This window comes from Brassica napus, chromosome A10, assembly GCF_020379485.1.
Source record: "Brassica napus cultivar Da-Ae chromosome A10, Da-Ae, whole genome shotgun sequence".
Classification (NCBI taxonomy): Eukaryota; Viridiplantae; Streptophyta; class Magnoliopsida; order Brassicales; family Brassicaceae; genus Brassica; species Brassica napus.
Genome location: NC_063443.1, coordinates 14,550,774 through 14,571,638, shown reverse-complemented (window position 1 = coordinate 14,571,638; position 20,865 = coordinate 14,550,774). Strand labels below are relative to the sequence as shown.

General features: G+C 40.4%; 4 protein-coding genes and 1 pseudogene across 4 annotated transcripts; all 5 read right to left on the bottom strand.

The window, feature by feature from the left end:
- Window positions 1-2,297, bottom strand: LOC106385482 (putative U-box domain-containing protein 46). Its single transcript, XM_013825395.3, has 2 exons — window positions 1,528-2,297; window positions 1-1,275 (listed from the first exon to the last, which is right to left on the bottom strand). Exons 1-2 carry the CDS (start codon window positions 1,819-1,821, stop codon window positions 196-198), a joined length of 1,374 nt encoding a protein of 457 aa, XP_013680849.2. The 5' UTR covers window positions 1,822-2,297; the 3' UTR covers window positions 1-195.
- A 330-nt stretch (window positions 2,298-2,627) lies between these two features.
- Window positions 2,628-8,116, bottom strand: LOC106417489 (annotated as a pseudogene).
- A 2,150-nt stretch (window positions 8,117-10,266) lies between these two features.
- On the bottom strand, window positions 10,267-15,207 carry LOC106418544 (disease resistance-like protein DSC2). Its single transcript, XM_048743180.1, has 4 exons — window positions 14,630-15,207; window positions 13,274-14,555; window positions 12,916-13,197; window positions 10,267-12,821 (listed from the first exon to the last, which is right to left on the bottom strand). Exons 1-4 carry the CDS (start codon window positions 15,100-15,102, stop codon window positions 10,578-10,580), a joined length of 4,281 nt encoding a protein of 1,426 aa, XP_048599137.1. The 5' UTR covers window positions 15,103-15,207; the 3' UTR covers window positions 10,267-10,577.
- Window positions 15,208-17,772: 2,565 nt separating this feature from the next.
- On the bottom strand, window positions 17,773-18,489 carry LOC106387785 (40S ribosomal protein S16-3). Its single transcript, XM_013827703.3, has one exon. The coding sequence runs from the start codon at window positions 18,383-18,385 to the stop codon at window positions 17,945-17,947; it is 441 nt and encodes a 146-aa protein (XP_013683157.2). The 5' UTR covers window positions 18,386-18,489; the 3' UTR covers window positions 17,773-17,944.
- Window positions 18,490-18,534: 45 nt separating this feature from the next.
- Window positions 18,535-20,418, bottom strand: LOC106387784 (anamorsin homolog). The gene is made up of 6 exons (XM_048743179.1): window positions 20,182-20,418; window positions 19,742-19,889; window positions 19,401-19,567; window positions 19,222-19,317; window positions 18,851-19,010; window positions 18,535-18,766 (listed from the first exon to the last, which is right to left on the bottom strand). The coding sequence occupies exons 1-6, from the start codon at window positions 20,182-20,184 to the stop codon at window positions 18,597-18,599; spliced, it is 744 nt and encodes a 247-aa protein (XP_048599136.1). The 5' UTR covers window positions 20,185-20,418; the 3' UTR covers window positions 18,535-18,596.
- Window positions 20,419-20,865: the final 447 nt, after the last annotated feature.

Sequence of the window (20,865 nt, the reverse complement as noted above, 5' to 3'; positions counted from 1 at the left end):
TTTACGACCGTGCCGCTAACCGTAAACTATATTATATATTTATATACAACTTTTTTTTCCTACGTACATTTTCCTTCTCAGAGAAAACTATATTATATACAACTCTTTTTCTAGCTTCGATTAATTTTTGTATGTATGTACCAATACTAAGTTTGCAAAACTATAGTTTCTGTATCAACATTTTTGGTGCTTCCTTCATCCCCTCTGCGGCGCTTTACCGGTACCGTGTCTCTTAAGCCACTTCAAAATCGCTTCTGCTTTCCTCACTGCACGATCTGATCCTTGCTTCGCAAGCTTCGTAAACGTCCCGTGTTGATTTTCCTCTTCGCTCAGCACTGACAGCCTTCCACTCCTGTCTCTGTTTCGGTCGCACATGTTAAAGACGATCACTACAGCGTTCTCGTGGGTCACTGGACAACTCGGTTTCCTCAAGATACTCAACAGATCATTGATAAGCCCTAGATCATTCATTTCTTTGACCCCACGGTTGTGTGTAGAAACCAATGCCAAGAGAGATAACAACTCAGCTACACTGCTTCCTTCTTTGATCTTATTCGTCAGAACGGGAATTAAACCGGATGAAATAGCTTTTTCTCTGTTCTCCGATACAGTACAGATGTTGAAAACAGCAGAGGCGGCCTCGGTGGTGAATAAACCCCCTTCTCCGATTAAACCTATAAGAGCCTTGAGCGTTTCCGAGTTACCGATGATGAGCCTATTAGAATCAATGGCTGAAAGTGACAGTAAAGTCGCTGCAGAGTTTCTTCTAGTCTTAGCTGTCCCCTGCTTTAAAGACTTTGTAAGCAGTGGGATCACAAGAGGGTTTTCAGCAATTACTGTTTTATTCTTCTCAACGATCGAGAGGTTGAACAGGGTTGTGATAAGATTCTCCTGAAGGTCAAGATTCAAGTCAACAACAGAGAGAGGAGTGAGCAACCGTGTGATCGAATCATGGAGTTCAGAGACAAAGAAGGTCCGGACATTTGCAAATCTCTTGGTCTGTCTGCGAAGCTCTTCTGCAGCTTGTGCCTGATCTGCAACCGATGAAGGAGAGGAAATCCGCTGAAGCAGTGAGTCTATTCCATCAGTGAAAAGCTCAGTAACTATATCTTCTGATGATTTTGGCCGCTCAAATTTGTTAACTAGACACCATTGCGTAATCAAGTCATCTACCAAAAGGTTCGGTGTGAAGGATAAATGAGAGAGGACTTGGTTGCTTTTGGGGCATGTACGTTGATGCTTCAGCCACTCTTGGATAAATCTCTTCTCATAAGTCTGAAATGTAAAACAATAGAGCAACAATTAACAACCAAACACCAGAATTTTTGTTTATGTATAACACATGATGTACACATTTGTAATTGTATACATACTAATCCCATATGTTATATGATCACATATAACACTAACAGAAACACATTACACAACATGGAGTTTAAGAAGGGTGCATGCATATGTAAAGTTATATACTTGAAAATAGAAAAATTAGTAAAAACTAACTTCAAAAGAAACAGAAGAACTTTAAACCTGCCCAGAAGCTATGATGACGGGTTCGATCATGATCTTCTTGGAGAGTGTACATTTAAACTCTTTCGGCACATCCACCTTTTCCGGCGCCGGAGGATAAAGGATATTAGTCTCCGGTTCAACTTCTCTCAGAGAGTTGATGATTCTATTGGCTTCGTCAATTGCTTTCATCAAGACTCCAGTCTCACCGTGATCTTTGCTTCCTCCCCCGTAAGATAAAATCTCAGTCAGTATCTTATTAAACTCCCGCTTCAGAGTAACGGCGTCTGCCGCCGCCCTCCTCGAATCCGCCATCTCAGCCGGAGAATTGAGTCTCGAATAAAGAGAACCTAGAAGAAAAAGCCTTAGAAACTCGAGAATTGGGGAAGTTTCTGTTTGCTGTAGAGATGGAGAGAGAGAGAAGCAAAGAAGAAACGATCTTTTTTATCAGTTAGCTTTTTCAGTTATGTGTTTGTTTTTTTTTTTTGTTCTTTTTTCTTATTAATCCCTTTTTGTTTTCATTACGTACGCCACTTGTCTATATCGCCTGCCACTTCATGCATATTTTAGGTAATTAAATTACATTTAGATTCTTGTGGTGGTTTAGAAAAAAATTCCAGATTTTGCCATTAACTATTTCTTTTGGTTAAAGCAAATTCTTCAATGTATCACATAGAGATCAAAATTTCTGAAATATGATATTTTTTAAAAAGATTATAAAATAATACTAAAAAATTCTTGAAATAGCATTCATTTTACAAAAAAAAACTAAATTACTCTTAACTTATAAACCTTTATTTCACCCACCTTGCTAAATACCGAACTCTAAAATCTAACAGAAAAATCTTAATCAAAAGTATTATATACAAATCCTTTTCAATATTTTTTTTTCCTTCGTGATCATTTCATTATATGTTATATATATATATATATATATATATATATATATATATATATATATTTTTAATAATAATATTTTTAGTAAACGCAATTTTGAAAGAAAGAATTATTGTGTACACGTTTTTGGATAAATGTTGTCTGGTGCTACTAGAGATCATTTTTCTGTTGACAAAAAAAAAAGAGATCATTTTTCTTAGATAAAGTATGCTATGGTCAATTAATAGTTCTTGGGCATACAATTCACTGTATTCGCCAACATTCCACCACCTCGTTAGGCACTTTTTCATTTAGAGAACCTATACAATTTTGATCAAAAAAAAAAGAGAACCTATACAACTTTTCTTTCTAATTCTATTCACAATCAAACCTTGGATCCTGTATGTATCAATGTATCAGAAAACAACATTTTTTTTATATATCAACAAGACTTTATTTAATTTTGGTGGTTCCATCATTCCCTTTCTGTCTCTTCAACAAGTACCGAATCCTTGAGTCACTTTAAAATCATTTGGGCCCCTGTCACTACACCACCTGATCCTTGCGTTGCAAGCTTAGTAAATGTCCCATATTTATTCTCCTCTTCCTCTGCCACTTTCACTTTCAGTCTACTACTACTCTCTCTGTTTCTGTCACCCGTTCTTCTCAAGCAGCACACGCGAGCGACCATCGCAAGTCCTTGAAGAATTTGGATTCCTCAAGATACCGAACAGATCATCCATATCTTCAAGCACCTCGTTGTGAAAGGACAACGTTGTCTAGACAGATAACATCAGATTCTTATTGTTTCCTGATTTGATCATATTGGTCAGAGCGGGAATCACACCTTCTGAAACCGCCTTTTCCCTGTTCTCCAATACGTAATAGAGTTGGTAAAGAGCGTAATATGCTTCCTTGGTGGCTGAGAGATCACCATCTTTGATAACATCTATCAAAGCTCTGAGTGTTTCTGATGAGTTCCCGATGATGATCTTGTTAGAATCAACGAGTGAAAGTGACCCTAAAGTCAGTGCAGAGATCCTTCTTGTGTCATCAGTCCCCTGCTTCAAAGAGTGGGACCACAAGAGGGTTTTGATCCATTACTGTAATGTTCTCTTCAATACACGAGATGTTGACCAATGTCAGTGACGATTTTCTCCTGAAGCTCAAGGTTCTAGTCAACCTCCTCGCCCGAAGCAGAGAGAGAGGAGTGAGCAACCGTGTGATGGAATCAGGGATCTCAGCTACAAAGAAGGTCGGGACATTGTTAAATCTCTTAAGCTTCGGGGCACAGCTCTTCTGCAGCTTCTGCCTGATCTTTAGCTGAGGAGGGAGAGGAAAGCTTATGAAGCAACGAGTGGTAACCGAGATGATTTGAACACTTTGCAGTTGGCCAAATTGCATCTCCAAACTCGCTACTTTCGGCCGTTGCGCTGGTACTGATACAGAATAGGAGGCATGTTAGCTTCATATGTATCAGGCTAGACAGTACTTGACCCCCAATACGTGTAGGAGAGAGTTAGGACTTCTAGCCAAAGTTGACATCTAAGACAGACAGCGCTTGAAAGAAACTGCTTTACAGAACCACCACTGAATGAACACTCAATAAGATGGTATATGGACTTTCCATTCTCATGTAAACCATCGAAACAGGCTGAACCTCATTCGTTTCTTGCTTCTTGTCTCTGCATCACCATCACGTCTAGATTCTTCTCCTTCTTGAGTTTTATCTACATCATCCTTTATATCCTCCTCAACCTCATTACTATCACCATCACCAGCTTCATCATCTTCATCCTCATCACGTCCAGATTCTTCTTCGTCCTCCAAAAGTCGTACACCGCAGCCTTTCACCTTCCAGGTTGTACAATGGCCTATGAACTCAAACACAAGCTCGCTCAAAGTGGCTTCTCCGGCTTTAGGGTAATCCTGGTTTAGACAGAAATAATCTTCAAATAATTATAATGGTCTCTATATCCGCCATATCTACAGTGCATAAGATACTGATTTGATCCATATTGGATAGTGAGGCCATCCTGTTTACCCATGACGTGACAAGACACACCACCCATCAGTAGTTCTTCCTTCTCTAAACTATCTTCTTTCGACAGCAAGATGCAAGCTTTGAATCTCAAGGATGAAGGAAGAGGTCTTGGGGTCAGATTGATCGTCAGGGAACCTGGAGTAGCTTGGTGAGGGAAGTGTGCAGGCACTTCTTCACCCGGTAAGAGTGCATGTTTGTAGTCTGATGTGTAGATAAGCTCTTTCGCGTTTTGATTCAGACTGAGGCAGCCAGCAAAGTTTAGGCAAATATTTGGATTATGAAAAGAAGAGTCTATTATCTCTAAGCATACACAGCAGTCTGCATCTATAGAGAGAAGGGAGTCTGGAAGTGGTGGAAGTGCTTTGAGATAAGGGCATCCTGTGACGTCAAGCTTAGTTAGTCCGGAGAGACGTCTGATGCAATCTGGAATAGTGTTCATGAGACCCCTTAAACATAATGATAGCGCCTTCTTCGTGGGTAGACATTGCAGTAAAATGTAGTGAACATCTAAGTCTGATACTAATCTCCAACTGCACTCCGAGTCAGGGCCCTCCCACTTGATTACTGCTTCAAATAAGTCAGGGTTATATTCATATTCATTTTCACTCACATAATCATGCTCACTTTTGCTACTCTTACACAAACCAAGAAACTCAAGATTCTCCAACTTAGAAACGTTCCGAGATATCTTTTTCAGCTCCTCGCATCCATTCATAATTATTTTACGCAGACGAGACAGATTCTCGATCCATGGAGGAATTTCCACTATCCTTGTCTTGCACAACACCAACTCTTCAATGCTGTCAGGAACATTTGGGAACTTTTTGATCAGAGTCTCGCTAAGATTGACTTTTTTCAAACTCGAGAAACCACTGAGTTTTTCCAGATTCAAGCAACCAGTGAGTTCTTTCAAACCTATGCAATAAGATAGATCCAATTCCCATAGAAGAGGGGAGCTCCTTCAAAAGAACGCAACGGCTAAGTATGCACCTTTTAAGCTTAGTGGCATTGCCAATAGTGCTTGTGAGCTCTAACAAACTTTTGGACCTTGAGAGATCTAGTTCCTCGAGACTCGTTGCATTTGTCAGATCTGGAATCTCTTTTAGATACGGAAACCCGCTCAAAACCATCCGCTTGAGGCGTTGGAGAGGCTATACAAAAAGAAAGAAAGATAAGCTTTAGAGAAATGACCAATCCTGTTTCACACGCAGTAGAATACAAAAACAAGAAGTGCAGACTATTTTTTTTACTTTGATTCCATCCCAAAGCTTTTCAAATTGGCTGCCTGTCATGATAAGTTCGACAAGAAACTTGCAAGAGAACTTGGAAGGCAAAAATGTCAATGGATAGTTATGCCACTCTAGAAGTCTGAGTTTGTCGGGAAGACAGTTGAGCCCTTCTTCGGGTATGCACACGTTATCAGAGTAGACACTTAGAAACTGTAGATTCTTCATCCCTTGGAAGGCACTTTTACTTATATGGATATCCTCCTTCCATGAGTTTAGATTTATGCCTATAACTTTTTTCCCAGTACCCTTAGAATAGATTATTCAAAAAGAAGTTAATCTCAGCTTAAGAAAACCAATTGGAGACAGAAGACTAGATAGAGATGTAAACAAAGAAACTTACAGTATCTTCATCTTCAAGTAATTCAGAAATATCCTTTGTATCCCACAAGAACTGTCGCTTTCCAGGTTCCTTCAAAGACTCTTTCTTGACAATTTCGCTACCCATTTGTTCCAGTAATGTGTGCATCTTTACGTATCCGTATTGTGTATATATGAGACTTTTCTGCTCTAAGTTATGAAGCCCATGGACGACTTGTAAATTACAGTCTTCAAGAAGATTTATAACGCGATCAACCTTGAAACCAGCAAAGAAGCATGCAATATACAGAAAAAGAGTTCTATCTTTATCATCACGTAAGCCGTCGTAGCCAAACATTAGAATTGATTCAATTCCCTCCTCAAGGCTAGAACTGAGCCTTGGTACTGCATTTTCCCACTCGTCCCTGGACATTCCTCGTAGAGACGATCCCAAGACTCTCAAGGCCAGAGGAAGACGACCAGCAAGTTCAGTAACTTCCCAAGCAAGCTCATAAAATTCATACAGATAATCCAACTGATATTTATAATCGGAGCCAAGGAGAGATGACATCTCACTACTTCCTCTGATATCAAGCAAGAATTGGTTGCGCAAAGCGCTGGCAGTTGTCGTCTCAGGACCATAATCTAGAGACTTTGGATCGAAAGCATATTGGCAGAAGATCTTATATCCTCTGATATAAAGAGAGTATTGGTCGCGGAAAGCTCTGGCAGTTCTCGTCTCAGGACCATAATCTATAGACTTTTGAACAAAAGCATATTGGCAGAAGATCTGCATTGCCTCAACTTCATCTGGAAGTCTCATATTGTAAATACATTTGATGCCTTGTGCCTTGAGAAGGTTTCTATCTTCGGTTGTAATGATAATAACACTACCGGGACCAAACCAATCAGCCTTTTTTGCCATTGCCTCTAGTTTCAACAAGCAGTCCATTTCATCAAGAACAATCAACACTTTTTTTGCCTCTCAGCCTTTGTTCAGCCACTCCCAAGTGACCAACCTTACTATCCGTTTGGTTGAAAAGCCGAGACAATAACTCATTCTGCCAATCCAACTGATACTTATGATGGGAGCCACCGAGAGAAGGCATCTCTTTACTTCCTCTGATATCCTCAATAAACGTGCTGAACGCAAAATCAGGAGAGAACCGGTCGTACAAAGCTCTGGCAGTGCTTGTTTTACCAATCCCAGCAGGACCCACGATCCCAATGAACTTAACTTTAGCATCAGATTGTTGGCTCAACAAGCACTTTATCTCTGTGATACGAGCTTCCATGCCAACATAGTCATCAAAATCTTTTGATGGTGTAATCCTCAACACTTTCATAAGTTCTTCGGCAATTTCTTCGATCATCTTAGCTTCATTGTCCCTAGCAAGAACAGAGGCGATCCATCATGAGAAGTAAGTATACGGATAATAAGGTAGTGGGAAGTAAAAGTGAATGAACCATCTGCTGGAGTCATAACCAGCTATATTGCCGACATCCACCAAAGCTTTCTTCCATGCCTCCTTAACACCTTCTGTTCTTCCGTCACAGGTTTTGTTAAAGACCTTTCCGAAATCTCCGGTCTGGTTTCTAACATCAGATGGATCCACTCCGTAGAAAATAGTTATCACTGTTTGTTGCTCCCTTTCTCTGCACTTCATGATTTCCACCAACTCATCCAAACACCATCTCGAAGAAGCGTAGTTAGGGGATAGCAAGACAAGAGCAACCCTTGATTCTTTGATCGCTTGGACGAGCTCGGGAGCGATAGACTGGCCCCGCTCAATGTTATTATCAATAAAAGGACTGATTCCTTTGCTTTCGAGCTCTTTCAGAAGGTGACTAAGAAAGCCTTTGCGCACGTCTCCTCCACAGAAGCTCGGGAAGACATTATGCTTCCACGTGAGACAAGAAGAAGAAGCCATGAATTAGAGAGAGAGCACTCAAGAAACTGAAGAACAGGATCTCAATGATTTTTCAGCAAAGAGAGAAATAGCAACGATGACGCAAAGCCACAGAAAAGAATCCAAAGACAGAGTAAATAGATAAGAAGACACAAGTGGAGAGGAATATTCAACGATGACATAGAACACAGAAAAAAGTCCAAATAGTCAGTAGATAAGAAGAAGCAGCAAGTGGAGAGGAAGATTCATGGAAGATTTAACAAGGTTAACTTTAATAAATTTATAATCCTTCAACTTCCCATTTATTATGAATAGCTCCTCCCCTTTTTCTTATTTCATCATGATATCTTCCTGTGTTTCTTTAGATTTTGCCCTCTTTCAGAAAGGAACAAGCTTTGAATGCATACAATGTTCTAGTTCAAGGTTTCATGATAGGTTTGAGCATCAGCTCGAGTGGCTTATTTAGATTCAAATACTATTTTCAGATATTCCAGTTCATTTTTTAGATTTTCAACTTTTTTGGATGCCCCTATAGATTCAGATAATATCCATAAGTAGCTCGAAATACAATCTACAAAATCCATTCAATTTTTTTAGAAATTGAATTGGTTATTCGAATTTTTTGGTTCTGAAAATGGTAGATATCCGGTTTTCCTAGTTTTGGAAGTTTTTCATTTCCATCACTTGGTTCACCTAACCGATAGCTCTCGAGGATAAGCTCATAACATTCTTGCACACCAAGAAATATATTTTTCAAGAAGGTCCAGCTTAGGTACCAAAAGAGATGCTTCTTATTCATCAATAGTTTACAGAGCCGGAACACAGAAGTGATCTCTCTACTGCTCAAATCCAACCATTCTTTAGTTTCCGGAAAACATGGAAATGTCTTGAGGTTCTTGCATCCCAACATGTCTAGTGCTGCCAGACATTGCCACGATTGTTGTAGGAACTTCTGTTTTAGTTTTTTGACAGAGAGAAGTCCAAAATTTCGAAGAAACTTCTGGAAAGCTTCTCAACAGTGAGCATTTTGAGAATGCTGAGAGATTCCAAGTAGATACTGGTTGGCAAAGACCTGTACTTTAGGGAATTTTCATTCTCATAAAACCTATACAACTTTTCCTTCTAATCTTTATGATCGTTTCTACGGCTATTCACAAACATGTTCTGGATCAGTATCTATTGTTTCAAAACTAAGTTTGCAAAAACAACTCATTTTGTCAATAGGAGTACTGAGTCCTTGAGCCACATTAAAATTGTTTTGGCTCCTGTCGCTGCACCTTCCGTTCCTTGCGTTGCAAGCTTCGCAACTGTCCCATATTTATTCTCCTCTTCCTCTACCACTTTCTCTGTTTCTGTCACCTGTGCTCAGGCAGCACACACGAGCGACCATCGCTAGAGCGACCTCCAAAGCTTCCTCAAACAGCCGTTTCATATATAGATTTCTCACATCTCAATGATGAAACTCGTAGTAAACCGGCATGACTTCAGTTACAAAATGACTGATGCAAAACGTCTTGGCCACTGAAGCTTTGGAACACATGGTGTCTCGACAAATGAGCAATCTGCCATGTGGGAAGCTAAAAGTAATAAGATCTTATTGTTTTGTTGTAAAGGTAGGTTACAATTCTTGATGGATGATACATCTCTAAACTTTAAATTGGCTTATACTCTTCTTAATTGGGTCAAGACTTTGAGACACGCTTGACTTTGTGGCTTTTGTTTGCGTCTACAGACAAGTTTTGAATTGAGTCGTGGAAACAAAAAACAAAGCTTCACTGAGAAAGTAACTATCCGTCAACGTCTGCGGTAACTATGTTTCGAGCTGAAGCTATATGAAGCAACGGAACGTTTGAGTTAATCGAGACATCTCATAGATGGCTGTTGACTTACCATCTATGGGGGTGTACTTTCACTCAACGTCCGTGGTTGGACTATTGCGTCCTCTAAAGGTATTTCATTTAGCTTTCGGGTTTTAAGTTCATACTTGCGTCACTGATGAATTACGTGAAGTGTGGATTATTGCGTCCTCTAAAGGTATTTCATTTAGATTCTTAATATCCTCACTGAGACTGGTTCTTAGCGAGGCAATGATGATTCTTGCTCTTCTTTGTTCATCCTTCAGGGGAAGATATTCAGCAAGCTTGGTGTTTTTAGTAGGGAGCCAAGCCATATACAGCCATCTAGCGCAAAGATTTTCCAAATGCAGATTGGCAAAAAATTATGAAGAGATTCAGTTTTAAAAGGAAAAACCCAACTCGTATATGAGCTTGATCCATTAGCTCTCAATAGCTGTTTGTTTTCAGTGGCCACGATGACCCTACTTCCGGAACCAAAACCACTGAGATTGCTTCACCAAGGAAGGCATCAAGTTGTTCTATTTTCTCAACATAATCAAGAACAGCTTTTAGATCCAGCAATCTTTCCTTTACCAAATTTACAACCATGCATATTTTAAGCTTATGAACAATATAACTTGAGACAGAAATTGTTCTTACAAACACAACTTTGCTATTACTGCTAAAGTCCAATTATTTTCTTGGAACCTGAATAAACTCCAGACTGAGTGTCCCCTGGGTGTTTAGATTGAGCTCTCTCCTTGGAAAATTAATCTGCACAGAATCACAAAATATATAACAATATGACAGTTTCCTATATCTACAGAAGGCTGAACCTCATTCGTTTCTTGCTCCTTGTCTCTGCATCATCATCACGTCTAGATTCGTCTCTTTCTTGAGTTTTATCTACATCATCCTTTATATCCTCCTCAACCCCATTATTATCACCATCGCCAGCTTCATCATCCTCATCCTCATCACGTCCAGATTCTTCTTCGTCCTCCAAAAGTTGTACACCACAAGCTTTCACTTTCCATTTCTTATAAAAGACTTTGAAATGAAACACAAGCTCGCTGAAAGTAGCTTCTTCAGCTTCAGGGAGATCCTGGTCTAGACAGAAAGAATCTTCAAATGTATACAGACGTTCCTCCCATCCACATATATAAGGCATGTCGCGCTGCATTGATCCATATTGGACAGTGATGCCATTTTGTTTACCCCTAAACCTACAAGACACACGCATCGAATACTTCTTCTCCTCTCCATGGTCATCAACGTCATCAAAGAAATAATTAAGGCGCCAAGACACAATGTCTTCATCATCCACGAGATTAATATTTCCTCTTGACAGCAAGATGCAAGCTTTGAATCTAAGGGATGGAGGAAGAGGTCCTGGAGTCTGATTGATCTTTAGGAAACCTGAAGTAGCTCGGTAAGTGAAGTGTGCAGGCACTTCTACACCAGGTACAAGCATAAATTCATCATCATCACTTTCAACTTCGTCACCATCATCATGATCAATTTCAACTTTGTTCTCATCATCATCATCATCATCATCATCATCATCATCATCATTGGCTGCATTTATGTCAATAATAGAATCAGGGAACAAAAGTCGTACACCGCAGCCTTTCACCTTCCAGATGTTACCATGGACTAGGAACTCAAACAGAAGCTCGCTCAAGGTGGCTTCTCCAGCTTCAGGGCAATCTTGGTTTAGATTAAAAGAATCTTCAAATATATACAGATGATCTTCCACTTCTTCAAATCTAAACGGCATATGGTGCTCATTTGATCCATATTGGATAGTGAGGCCATTCTGTTTACCAATGACGTTACAAGACACACCATCCTTGTGCGTCGTGAAACCCTCATGGCATATTGACAGCAAGACACAAGCTTTGAATCTCAAGGATGAAGGAAGAGGTCTTGGAGTCAGATTGATTGTCAGGGAACCTGAGTCAGCTTGGTGAGGGAAGTGTTCGGGCACTTCTTCACCCGGTAAGAGTGCATATTTGCAGTCTGATGTGTGGATGAGCCTTCTCGCGTTTCGACTCAGGCCATAACAGCCAGCAAAGTTTAGGCAAATATTTGGATTATGAAAAGAAGAATCTATTATCTCTAAGCATACACAGTCTTCTGCATCTAGAGACAGAAGGGAGTCTGGAAGCGGTGGAAGTGCTTCGAGCACTCTGAATCCTTTGACGTCAAGCTTAATGAGCCCCGAGAGACGTGTGATGCAATCTGGAATAGTGTTGAGACCATAACTCCGTAAACATAATGACAGCGCCTTCGCGGGTAGACATCTCGATAAAATGTAGTCAACCTCTAAGTCTGATGCTAATATCCAATCTGGCCACCTGTTAGGGTCCCACTCGATTACTGCTTCAAATAAGTCAGGAAAATCTTCAAATTCATCGTCACCCCGATCATGATGCTCACTTTGGCCAGTCTTACGCAGACCAAGAAACTCTAGATTCTCCAACTTGGAAATATTTGGAGATATCTTTTTCAGCTCCTCGCATCCATACATAACTAGTCTGCGCAGATGAGACAGATTCTCAATCCATGGAGGAATTTCCTCTATCCTTGTCTTGCACAACAACAAGACTTCAATGCTGTCAGGAACATTTGGGAACTCCTTGAGGTTTCTACAACCAGACATATCCAATTTATTAATATGAGCCAAATAAGATTTGATTGATAATGGCACTTCCCGTATCGCAGTCCCTCTCAGATCGAGTCTTTTCAAACTCGAGCAACCACTGAGTATTTCTAGATTCAAGCAACCAGTGAGTTCTTTCAAACCCGTGCTCTGAGAGAGATTCAGTTCCTCGAGATTGATTAAACTACCCATAGAAGAGGGGAGCTCCTTCAAAAGACAGCAACCGCTAAGTATGCACCTTTTAAGCTTAGTGGCATTGCCAATAGTGCTTGTGAGCTCTAACAAACCTTTGCACTCGTGGAGATCTAGTTCCTCTAAACTCGTTGCATTTGTGAGATCTGGAATCTCTTTCAGACACCAAGACTCCCTCAAAACCATCCGTTTGAGCCGCTGGAGAGGCTATACAAAAAAAAGAGATAAATCTTTAGAGAAATGACTAATCGTGTTTTACAGGCAATACAATACAAGAAAAAGTGCTGACTATTTTTTTTACTTTGATTCCATCCCAGAGCTTCTCAAGTTTGCTGTATGTCATGATAAGTTCGACAAGAAACTTGCCAGAGAACTTGGAAGGCAAAAATGTCAATGGACAACTGGGCCACTCTAGAAGTCTGAGTTTGTCGGGAAGACAGCTGAGGCCTTCGGGTATGCGCACGTTCCTAGAGTCGAGTACTAGAAGCTGGAGATTCTTCATCCCTTTGAAGGCACTTTTACTTATTTGGATATTCTCCTCTCCCCATGCTTCTAGCTTTATGCCTAGAATTTCTCCAGTACCCTAGAATAGATTATTCAAAAGAAGTTAACCTCAGCTTAAGAAAACCGAGGAGACAGAAGACTAGAGAGAAACTTACAGTATCTTCATCTTCAAGTAATTCAGAAATATCCTTTGTATCCATCAAAAACTGTCGCTTTCCAATTTCCTTCGTCTTTTTCTTGACAATATCTCTCCCCATTTGTTGCAGTAATGTGTGCATCTTAACGTATCCGTATCCGAATACTGTGTTGATGGATATGAGACTTTTCTGCTCTAAGTTCTGAAGCCCATGGTCTACATCCAAATCACAATCTTCAAGAAAACGTTTAACGCGATCAACTGTGAAACCAACAAAGAGACATGCAATATACAGAAAAAGAGCTCTGTCTTTATCATAACTTAAGCCGTTGTAGCCAAATATTAGAATTGATTCAATTCCTTTGTCAAGGCTAGACTTGAGCCTTGGTACTGCACTTATCCACTCGTCCCTGGACTTTCCTCGTAAAGACGATCCTAACACTCTCAGGCCTAGAGGAAGATGACCAGTAAGTCCAGTAATTCCCCAAGCAAACTCATAAAAATCAACATATTGAGTTTTCTGATAAGCCGACTGAAATTTACAATAATCGGAGTCACCGAGAGAAGTCATCTCATTACTTCCACTGACATACTCAATAAAAGCTCTGAACTGAAAATAAAAAAAGAATCGGGTATGCAAAGCTCTGATAATGCTAGGACCATAATCTATAGACTTTTGACCGAAAGCATATTGGCAGAAGATCTGAAACGCCTCAACTTCATCTGGAAGTTTCATATCGTAAATACATTTGATGCCTTGTGCCTTGAGAAGGTTTCTATCTTCGGTTGTAATGATAATAACACTACCGGGACCAAACCAATCAGCCTTTTTTGCCATTGCCTCTAGTTTCAACAAGCAGTCCATTTCATCAAGAACAATCAACACTTTTTTGCCTCTCAGCCTTTGTTCAGCCACTCCCAAGTGACCAACCTTACTATCCTTTTGGTTGAAAAGCCGAGACAATAATTCTTTCTGACAATCCAACTGATACTTGTGATGGGAGCCACCGAGAGAAGGCATCTCTTTACTTCCCCTGATATCCTCAATAAACGTGCTGAACTCAAAGTCACGAGAGAACCGGTCGTACAAAGCTCTGGCAGTGCTCGTCTTACCAATCCCAGTAGGACCCACGACCCCTATGAACTTAACTTTAGCATCTGAATGTTTGCTCAACAACGACATTATCTCCTTGATACGAGCTTCCATGCCAACAAAGTCATCAAAATCTTTTGATGGTGTAAAACCCAACTCATCCATAAGATCTAAAGCAATTTTGCTGATCAAATCAGCTTCACTGTGCCTAACAAAAAAAAAACAGACATCATCAGAAGTAGGTACAGATAATAAGTCTAGTGAGAGTACAAGTGGACGAACCATCTGCTAGAGTCGTAACCAGCTATATTGGCTACGTCCACCAAAGCTCGTCTCCATTCCTTCTTCATCTTTTCTTCTTTTCCCACACAGGTTCTGTCAAATCCCTTTCCGAAATCTCCGGTCTGCTTCCTGACATCAGATGGATCCACTCCGTAGAAAATAGTTATCACTTTTTTTTGTTGATCCTTTTCTCTCCACTCCATGATCTCCACCAACTCATCCAAACACCATCTCGAAGAAGCGTAGTTACGGGAGAGTAAGACAGTGGCAATTTTTGATTCTCTGATCGCTTTTACGAGCTCGGGACCGATAGGTTTGCCTCGATCGATCCCGTCATCGACGAAAGCTTTGATTCCCTTGCTTCCGAGCTCTTTCAGAAGGTGACTAAGGAAGGTTTTGCGCACGTCTCCTCCGCAGAAGCTCGGGAAGACATCATGCGTCCAAGTGAGAGAAGAAGAAGAAGAAGCAGCCATGAATTAGAGATTAGATGCACTTAATTGGATTTTGGAGGGCAGGGGGTTTCCGGTAAATCGTGGAAGTGTTCGTCTACAAATCGTTGCCGGCGAGACTCCCGCTAAGTTCACTTTTAGATTCACTGACGGACGGGGAAGATTGTGCCGTACTCTTTCTAAGCTTGGAATCTGGGCTTGGCCCATTACTTGATATCTGGAGGCCCGATTGATTTTGCCACCAAAAGTCCTTGTCCATGAAGATTGATTCAGACCACCTTTAGTTTGGTCGTGATCTGGTTGGCTAGTATATTTTTTTAAGCTTTTTTTTTCCTTTTCATTTTTAACTCAACAACAACTTATCATTGATCCAATTCAATGTCTTACAGATGACTTCTCAACAAGGCTCCGGTATGCTCTTGCGCTACCCAACCTGCTCCACCTTGATCCCTCTCCTTATTCCAGGAGCCATCAGTATTGCATTTTATCCACGATGGAGTTGGTGCTATCCATTTCTTTTCCGGTTCCTCTGTTGTGGTTGTTTTCACCACTTTACTTTAGCCTCTTCTCTGCATTTTCATTCCTTCACGTCATCCCACACCTTCTCCACCGTTGCAGGAGCTTCATAATCTTTTCCCATGAATATAAATTTATTTCTATTCTTCCACAGCAGCCATGGTGCAAGATCCTCTTCCACTTGATCCATTGGGTATGCTTTTTTTAGATTTAAGACCCAATGAATGTTGGAAAAGAGAGAATCCGCCCATGCACCTGGAGGGGGAGTGTGAACGTTTGCCTCTGCCCGCATCAGTCGAGCATAATGGCACTGGAAAAGTAAATGATTGAGGCTTCCATCTGCCTCACCACATCTGTTGCATCGTTTGTCTTTAGCAATGTGTCTATGCACCATATTCTCTGCTACCGGAAGAGCATTGCTAAGACATCTCCACAAGAAGTGTTTGACCTTTGGACTGATGTTTAAGCTCCATACTCGTTGATAGATTGCATCTAAGCTTGGCCGTAGCACTTCTTGCTTCTCATTATCTATAGACAGCACTTCCATTTGGACCCAATACACATACTTCACCATATAATGGCCTGTTTTTGTGTATTCCCAAGAGTATGTATCCTAACTATTTCTTGCTGGCCATTAGATCAGTATATTTTGTATCAACAAGACCTTATTTTGGTGAAGCTCTTTTTCCAAAAAAAAAAAAAACCTTATTTTAGTGGTTCCATCATTCCCTTTATGTCTCTTCACCAGCAAGTACCGAGTCCTTGAGCCACTTATTTGGGCCCCTGTTATTACACCACCTGATCCTTGCATTGCAAGCTTCGTAAAGGTCCCATATTTATTCTCCTCTTCCTCTGCCACTTTCACTTTCAGTCTACTACTACTCTCTCTGTTTCTGTCACCGGTGCTTCTCAAGCAACACACACGAGCGACCATCGCAAGTCCTTGAAGAACTTGGATTCCTCAAGATACCGAACAGATCATCCATATCTTCAAGCACCTCGTTGTGAAAGGACAACGTTGTCAAGACAGATAACATAAGATTTATTGTTTCCTGATTTGATCATATTGGTCAGAGCGGGAATCACACCTTCTGAAACCGCCTTTTCCCTGTTCTCCAATACGTAAAATAGAGTTGGAAAAGAACGTAATATGCTTCGTTGGTGGCTGACAGATCACCTTCATTGATAACATCTATCAAAGCCTTGAATGTTTCTGATGAGTTCCCTATGATGATCTTGTTAGAATCAACGAGTGAAAGTGGCCCTAAAGTCAGCGCAGAGAGTCTTCTTGTCTCATCAGTCCCCTGCTTCAAAGAGTGGGATCACAAGAGGGTTTTGATCGATCCATTACTGTAATGTTCTCCTCAATACACGAGATGTTGACCAATGTCGGCGACGATTTTATCTTGAAGCTCAAGGTTCGAGTCGACCTCCTCGCCGAAAGCAGAGAGAGAGAGTGAGCTACCGTGTGATGGAATCAGGGATCTAAGCTACAAAGAAGGTCCGGACATTGTTAAATCTCTTAAGCTTCGGGGCACAAGAAGACGAATCTGCCATGTGGGAAACTAAAAGTAATAAGATCTGTTTTGTTGGATAGGTAGGTAAGTTACGATTCTTTATAGATGATACGGGCCTGAACTTTAAATTGGCTTATACTCGGTTCTTATTTGGGTATGACTTTGAGACACGCTTGACTTTGTGGCCACTGTTTGCGACTACAGAAAAGATTATGGGATTCAAGAACGAGTTTACTTTCGACAAAGGTTCCCGTTTATCAAACGTTCCATTTGAAACGTCTTTCAAATTTAGTTAACATTATTATACATGGTTTTGTCAACAGCTTTATTTGAAGAAATTTCTTTAATTGTCGGTGAGTTCCTTTCCCTTAAATCATGCAAGCTACATCATAGAATCTGAGACCAAAAGTTCTCTACGTACTCTACTCGACAGCAAATGAAGAAACTTGAAATGTTCAACCAGGGGTGGAGATATAAACTAGCACTCAATTCTTACAGACAATGTCACCGGTTTCAGATGTCCGATACGTTATTATATAATAGTCATATCAACAAGCCACAGACATCTAAGAACTCAACAACAAGCCCAAGCATTTCAAGCGCAAATGCAGATTATAAGTAATTAATCTAATCATTGATCAAAATTTCAGGACAAGCGAAATAAATATTAAATCTTTTCTGATATCAAAGAAATAAACATCGTCAAACATAATCCAAATAAAGCATAAGAACTGAAAAATGACAATCTAAAAGTCTCACAACTCCATCATACTCATCACTCCCAAAAAAAAGACAAACCTTGCAACGATCGAAACAAAACCAAAACCAAACTCTTAACGATAACTCTTCTGGAAACGAGAACGAGCACCACGCCCACCAAACTTCTTCGGCTCGCACCTCCTCGGATCCGCCACAAGCAGCGTCCTATCATACCTAATCAAGATATCCTTCACCTCCTTCTTCGACTGCTCATCAACATACTTCTGGTAAAACGCCACAAGAGCCTTAGCGATACTCTGACGGATGGCGTAGACCTGGGAGGTGTTACCACCGCCATTGACGCGGATCCTCATGTCCACGCCTGCGAAACGGTGCTTCCCGAGGAGAAGGACCGGCTCGAAGATCTTGAACCGGAGGATCTCGGGGTTGAAGAGCTCGATCGGGCAGCCGTTGAGCTTGATCTGACCGCATCCGCGTTTGCAGTGGGTGACAGCCACTGCTGTCTTCTTACGCCCGAAGCATTGAACGGATTCAGCAGCTGGTTTGGTCGCCATGGTTAGAGGAGGATTCTGCTATTTTGTCTGCCGCTAAAACCTAACTCGTATAAAACTTATGGTTATATAGTAGTGTATAAAAAAACTAGGGCTTCAGCTCTTAAACGCAGCGTTTTGAAACGAAATGATAAAAATTAAATTTAAAATGAATATTCCACGTCACTGGAAATGATTTTCAAAGAAATTTTCAGTCTTTTGTGGATCCAAAAAATTAATGCATACAGAGAAAGAGATGAGCAAAGAAGTTTACGCTGCCACATGATGATTGTGGGTTCTCAATTTGATCCTCTGTGAGGCCCAGCTTCACAGCTTTCTCCTCTATTTCAGCTCTACCACAGACGCAGTTCTTGCAAGCTTTTTTAGTGGTCTCACAACCACTGACTGCAAAAAAAAGAAAGGCAAGACATCTTACACACAAGGAGTGGACAAAAAATAACAAAGGCCATATGGGATGCGTTTACTTACCAGCAGGAAGTTGTGGCTTCTTCAAGTCCTCCTCTGTCAAAAGAGAATCTTCATCAATAAGATCCAAGTCATCGTCTAGATTAACCTTAGGAAGAGTTTTTGCAGGCTTTTTGAGAGCAAATGATGAACCAATCTTCCAAGAAGGTTTCTTAGCCTTAATCTGCATTTAACAACATATTCCTCTGTTATACGCTTGAGCCAATGTGAGAGCATATATGAAACTCTCAGTGATAAGTAGTATGAAGATCTTTTATCCTTAATGGTTAAAGGCCAAGAATAAGCTTGAAGCAGATTGATATTTGGACGAGCAAAAAGTTTTTCATATGAAACACTGGAAAAAAAAAGAAGAAGAAATGTATAAAAGTGCTCACCCCACCGGATAAGCTGAAGTTAGGCAGCTTGATTGATGTCAAATCAAGAGACTGTGGCTCCATAAAACCAGCCAACGTCACTCTCCTTTGAAGGGTCTGCAAGGAAGATGCCATACTATTAAGCAAGAACAAGATCAAAGAAACTCCCCCATTATACAGACCAAAGACACAGCACAAACCTGTTGCAACTCTACGTTTTCACCCTCCGAATTGGTGCACACAAAAACAGAACCACCAGGCTTTAAAATTCTTGAGAACTCGCCATATATTTTATCACTAGGGAACTCAGATGTTGTGGAAATGGCTAAAACAGTGTCCACTGAGGAAGAATCCAAAGGAACCTGACCTGTAAAATTAGTGAGAAGACATGAATCATCATCCTCTCTACGTCAATATTCAGATTCAATCATATGCTAATTACAGCTTAACTAAGCAATCAAACCACTATTTTTAGAGCCTGACTGAAGGTTAATAGATAAAAGAAGGAGAAAGTAATGAGGGAGGGGACTGAGATTGTTACTTATTGTGGAGGCTTGAGTAATAATCATAGGATCACAACGTTCGACCCCTTCCTTTCCGACAACTTTCATCACAGTTAAAACAGAGCTAACAGGCAAGACAACATCATCCGTCACAGCCAAAACAGTTGTTTGAGTTCCCATCGAATCCTACAAAACAACAAAAGACCAAATATTGGGTTCAGGAAAAGAGATAATATTGAAAACAAAAATTCCACAGCTCACTAGAAACACCAATGCTAACAACTTTGATTAGTGTTTAACAAACCTAAACGAGATATGATCAGCCCATAGTTCTTATGACATGCAAGTGAATTAACAGAACAAATAAATCGATTCACCCAATCCAAACCCCACAGAGAGAGAATTTCTGAGAACGCATGCGAGTCGAAAATACTACAGAGAAAAGTAGATTAAACACGAAAAGAAAGGTTAAACTCACCATATCAGATAGAAATCTCTGTAAAAAGACCCTAAGATCTCACTCTATCGCTCTCTGTAAAATAAGTGAAATCAAATCTTCCTTCCCCTCAGATATTTATAATATTTTTTGGGGGACTTCCTTGGTTCTTCAGCACAATAATGCGGTTTGGTCAAACCGGATGGGTTTATGATTTTCTAACTCCCCGGTTCATGCATGGTAAGGTGAATATTGATTTTTATGAAGCTACTGCTGTACTTTAGAGAGCATATGTTCTATGATAATTGGTAGACACTGGAGTTACTTCCACAACCATAAACTTCATTGTCATAGGACAACGATCTTCAGCTTTTCTCTAACCTAACACGTGGTAACAGTGCCCCGCTCTGTTTAATGGCACAAGCCGTTTTGTCTTCCAGAGGACAACGAGCTTTTAGCATAGAGGAGAGACATGGTTATGGTTGTTCAGCTGCCGAGCTTTCTTCATCCCTTCCAACAAATTAAACCTTCCCATCCCCTTCCTTACGCAGAAAAAGACATTCAAACAGAGAATATTATAATGTTGCTGAGACATGACAGTAGCTAAGCAAAAGAAAGCAAATTCTGATTGGAGAGTTTGAGGATTCCTATGTTTTTAATTCTTAAAGTGTCTTTTTGTATATTGGAATCGTATTTTTAAGTATTACTGCTGTAAATTATGATTCA

What these genes read in the sequence shown, in the direction of transcription:
- LOC106385482 (XM_013825395.3), bottom strand. Translation starts at nt 1,821, where the DNA reads ATGGCGGATTCGAGGAGGGCGGCGGCAGACGCCGTTACTCTGAAGCGG. An exon ending in TCATCATAGCTTCTGGGCAG is followed by an intron (nt 1,276 to 1,527) that starts GTTTAAAGTTCT and finishes TTTACATTTCAG; the next exon opens with ACTTATGAGAAGAGATTTAT.
- LOC106418544 (XM_048743180.1), bottom strand. Translation starts at nt 15,102, where the DNA reads ATGGCTGCTTCTTCTTCTTCTTCTCTCACTTGGACGCATGATGTCTTC. An exon ending in GGTTACGACTCTAGCAGATG is followed by an intron (nt 14,556 to 14,629) that starts GTTCGTCCACTT and finishes TTTTTTTGTTAG; the next exon opens with GCACAGTGAAGCTGATTTGA. An exon ending in AGCTCTGGGATGGAATCAAA is followed by an intron (nt 12,822 to 12,915) that starts GTAAAAAAAATA and finishes TTTTTTGTATAG; the next exon opens with CCTCTCCAGCGGCTCAAACG.
- LOC106387785 (XM_013827703.3), bottom strand. Translation starts at nt 18,385, where the DNA reads ATGGCGACCAAACCAGCTGCTGAATCCGTTCAATGCTTCGGGCGTAAG.
- LOC106387784 (XM_048743179.1), bottom strand. An exon ending in TACTCAAGCCTCCACAATAA is followed by an intron (nt 19,568 to 19,741) that starts GTAACAATCTCA and finishes CTAATTTTACAG; the next exon opens with GTCAGGTTCCTTTGGATTCT. An exon ending in ACTTCAGCTTATCCGGTGGG is followed by an intron (nt 19,011 to 19,221) that starts GTGAGCACTTTT and finishes TGTTAAATGCAG; the next exon opens with ATTAAGGCTAAGAAACCTTC.